Source organism: Merops nubicus, unplaced genomic scaffold, assembly GCF_000691845.1.
Source record: "Merops nubicus isolate BGI_N331 unplaced genomic scaffold, ASM69184v1 scaffold13255, whole genome shotgun sequence".
Taxonomy (NCBI): Eukaryota; Metazoa; Chordata; class Aves; order Coraciiformes; family Meropidae; genus Merops; species Merops nubicus.
The window spans coordinates 65,281-69,414 of record NW_008607691.1 but is presented as its reverse complement, the minus strand read 5'-3'; the positions used below and the strand labels follow the sequence as shown (position 1 = coordinate 69,414).

The 4,134-nt window shown below is 49.4% G+C and overlaps 1 protein-coding gene across 2 annotated transcripts in view; it reads right to left on the bottom strand.

Moving 5' to 3' along the window:
- Positions 1-7: 7 nt before the first annotated feature.
- MYH9 (myosin, heavy chain 9, non-muscle) overlaps positions 8-4,134 on the bottom strand; it is a 53,940-nt gene continuing 49,813 nt past the window's right edge. For both annotated transcript variants that reach the window (XM_008940026.1, XM_008940027.1), the window contains 7 exons: positions 3,734-3,862; positions 3,314-3,402; positions 2,988-3,111; positions 1,596-1,804; positions 1,069-1,177; positions 573-745; positions 8-430 (listed from right to left, as the gene is read on the bottom strand). In XM_008940026.1, the coding sequence (XP_008938274.1) occupies positions 313-430; positions 573-745; positions 1,069-1,177; positions 1,596-1,804; positions 2,988-3,111; positions 3,314-3,402; positions 3,734-3,862 (951 nt within the window). In that variant the 3' untranslated portion in view covers positions 8-312. The remainder of the gene's footprint in view (positions 431-572; positions 746-1,068; positions 1,178-1,595; positions 1,805-2,987; positions 3,112-3,313; positions 3,403-3,733; positions 3,863-4,134) is intronic.

The window sequence follows — 4,134 nt, the reverse complement described above, 5'->3', positions numbered from 1 at the left end:
GCTCCCTCCGAACTGTGTAAGGATTCACCAGCAGACGTGGCACGGACAGTTCCACAGGCCTCTGTAGTGGCCAAACTGCTGGTCAGATTTCAGAGCCCCGACTCTTTGGCATTAAATACAAAGAGGATTAGGAAATCGGAAAGAGGAGGAAACTAGGAACACAGATGCCCGATGGCTCCAGATACACAGAGCTGGGCTCGCTCTGCAGATCCTCAGCCAATTTAGGAGGAGAGGATTTGCTGGAAGTCCAATGGAAGAGGGGAGGGTGGATGGGTCACTCCATCACGTGTAACCTGGGTCAAACGGGAGGACTTATTCAGTAGCTTTGGCATCACCAGCATCTGCCTTGCCGTCCACTTCCTCGTCGGAGCACTCCCCTGCGCCCTTCCTGACCATCCGACGTGGCACGACGAAGGGCAGGTCCCCACGCCTAGGGAAGGGCAGGACAGACACCACGTCAGCTGCACCAGGTTCCTCCAGGCAGGGGGGGCTCTGCAAAGAGCCAAGGAAGGACCCTCCCGCTGCGGGCGAGGACTGGCTGCCGAGGTACGGCCCCAGACGCTCCGTCTTACCTGAGCTTGCTCTTCAGGGAGCTGACCTCTCTGTTCATGGCATCAGCTGTCTCAGTGGCATCCTCCAGCTCGCGCTGCAGCTTCCTGCGGGAGGCGTTGGCTCGCTGGGCCTCCTCTTCTGCCTCCTCCAGCTGGCGTTTCAGCTGCTTCAGGCGCATGTTCGCCTTGTCCGCCTGAGTGCGTACGGGACAAAACGAAAGAATGGATCAGCATCTCCTCAGAGCTGCAGCACAGTAGGTAGAGCAGCAAAAGCACCGTTTCCAAAGCCCCCAGTTCCCTTTCTGAAGGGAGCTGCCTAGGATTTGCCAGCTCCAACCTTTTCCTTAAAAGCAGCACACTTTCATCTGTGTCATCTTGTCACCATCACAGTGAGAGAAAAGAAGAGAAACCCACAGGAAGGTTAATGCCAGAGCCCTGTTACATGCAGGTGGTGGCTTGCTCACAGGAGGGGAATGCTCCCACAGAAGACTCCCTGGTGCTGTAGGTGACAACACACCTGATCCTTGAACTGCTCGGCGTTGCGCCTCTCGTCATCCACCTGCAGCAGGATGTCCTTCAGCTTCTTCTCGGCACGGCGCACCTGCTTGCTGGCAGCCTGGCGCTCCCTGCGCAGAAACACAGCTCAGACAACAGCCTCTCCCCCTTGGTCCCCAGTGAGACGACCTCACTTGGGCAAGTTAGAAACAAGGGAGATGGCAAAAGTCCCCCTAACTTAGAAAAAAAGGGGATAGGAGGCAATGTTTCCCAGAAATGCCCCAAAGGCACTGATGTCACATAGATCTGACCCTTCCTGAAGTCACAGGGGGGCAGCAAGCGTATCACAGCTGCAGTTTTAGGATTGGTTACATCCAGAAGAAGCTAGAAGTCTCCACTGTGAAAAACATGGGCAGTTTATCAAGATCTTACTCCTGCACTGCCCAGCATACCTAGGACGAAGCCCTCCCTCAGATTTGACCAGAAGAGTTTAAAATCCCAGAGTAAGCAGAGGTTCGTAAACCAGATGGAATTTCTACTAGGACATACTTTGTCTCCATGTCCAACTGCTCTTCCAGCTGCGCTATCTTTGCTTCCAAGGCCGTGATGGTAGCCTTGTACTTGGACTTGACTGTGCTCTCCATCTCCTGCAGCTTGAGCTTCAGCTCCTTGTTCTGGCGCTCCATCTGCTGGCGGGCGTTCTCGTTCTTCTGCGCGTTGCTGCGCTCGGCGTTCAGGTCGGCGTTCATCTGGTCGATCTGCAGAGGGAAGGAGGGCTCAGCACATCCTGCACTCCAGCCTGCAAGGCTGATTTATTTCTCAGGCACATTGCCAAGAAAGAGGACCCTGAGGGTGAGCTGGATACCTGGAATAACTGCGATGCGGAGGGAGCTGTCTGTAGGCAGAGCGCTTCTCAGAATAGCTTAGCTTACCCAGAGTTTCAGAGTAATTCCTTGAATAACAGGTTTATCAACCTCCTCTTAGGGCTAAGCTTGCCAATCATGTACAAGGCTCTCTGGGGCGAAGGCCACGGTTTGGCACTTCACACAGCAATTATCAGTCTTAGTGAATTACAAGAATCCTGAGCCAAGTGGATCCTATACATGTGCTTTACCCATTTATCATTTATTTGCTGTCTGTCTACTTCCACTACAACGAAGCGGCTTAAAACTACTGACTTTTAAAGGGGAAAGGGCAACTACTCAGTCCACTTCCAAGCCAGGGCTCTGGCTGACAGTCAACCAAGTAGAGAGCTATGCTCACATCCACCAGAGTGAACAAGCCTTTTGGAAAACCACCAGCCCAGCTCCATGGCTTTGGAGCACTAAGAAAACAAAGTCAGGCAGATAAAATACGGCAGGGAACAGGCAGATTAAGATCACAGTTTCTATAGCAGCCTAACAAATTCCATACAGTTAGTCCATTTGAAGAAGCCTAGAACTGGCAGAAAAATAATTTTCCAAACAAACTGTGGCACTGTTCAGCGTGCCAAGCTGGAGCAGCGTCCTACAGATCATCTTTCTCATCATCTCTTCATATGGAAAAAGGGACAGGAAGGTTGTTTTGTTTGGGATTTTGGGGTTTCTGGGGGGTGAGTATGTTGAGGGTTTTGTGGGGGGTTTTTTTGGTTGGTTGGTTTTGGGTGTTTGGGTTTTTTTTGTGCGTTTTTGTTTTGTGTTTTTATTTTTTTTTTAATAAACTTGGGATATGGTTCCAGCCACCCAATGATTTCAATGATCAAACCCAGTGAATTAACATCAGCTCTGACTGCCCACTCTAATTTCTCTATTGTAGTGTTCAGGTGTTTCACCTTGCTCACACCTACAGATTTCTGAGGGTCTGTGCTGTACACAGAGCAGCAGCTGGAACTATCCAGAGGGCAGCTGGACAATTTAGCCAGAGCAGAGGACCCCTGTTGGCACATGCAGCCTTAACAGGTACCTGAAGATTTGCCTTCTTGAGCCTGTCATTGATTATCTCTGTGTTGCCCTGTTCTTCTTCCAGCTCCTCCTCCAGCTGAGCTATCCGTGCCTCCAGGCGTCTCTTCTCCTCCATGGCCAGTGCTCTGTAGGACACAGAAGCATTAGAATAGTTTGGTGGCATTAATGCCTTGGGGAAAACTCTCCACTTCTAATTTTACAAAAATAAGCTCAGTCTTTCAAGAGCAGACAGGATATGGCGCGTGCTGAGATCTACCTAAAAATAACAGCCTGCAAAGTATTTTCTCAAACCAGCTCCTCCACCCTTCAACAGGGAACATTACTCACCCTTTACCACTGTTGTTGGCAATCTCATCAGCCAGCTCATCCCTTTCTTGCTGGGCCTGGCGCTTGGCACGCTCAGCAGCTGCAAGTTCCTGGAATGAGAACGAGACGGTCACTGATCCAATGGGAAGCTACCAATTAATGCAGCATAGGAAAAAGGAGTTACTGGTAAGGGGTGGTGTGGTCTCTGGCTAGATCCAGATTTAATTATAAGACACGGTCTGTTCCCCTCCCACCCCACAGCTTCCTTTGTTTTGCACACTTCTATCACATCTGTCAGTTCTCTGTTTTGAAGTGGACTTTGTGTTTGAGCAGAGCAAAAAGTACAAAAGAGAGGAAATAACCACGCCAGCTTAGACTACTACACCTAGTTCTTGGCCAAAGAAAACAACAAACCCTTGACTTGCATGCCTATTCCATTACCTCCTGCAATTGGATCATCTCTGCCTCCATGCTCTTCAACTTCTTCTCGTTTTCTTTGGCCTGTGCCAAGATCTCTTCTCTGGAGGTACGTGTGTCCTCCAGTTCCCGCATGTAATCCTTCATCTGTGCCTGAAAAGGAGGAACAAAAAAGGATGAGTTTCAGCATCCACATTAAGAAATTGGGTTTGTTTGTCTTATGGAAGCACGGACAGGGAAAATGGGATTCATAACCTTCAGCTACCAAAAAGGCTGTTGTAAAAAAAGGAACCATCCTTTTACTTTTTTTTTTACCAACTCTGTTACTATTTCACAAGTAACCAGGAGAAATAGTAACAGAAGCAAACAGGAATGCTTAAACTGAAGGAAAAAAGAAAGTCAAATTTTGTCAGATACAGGGAAAG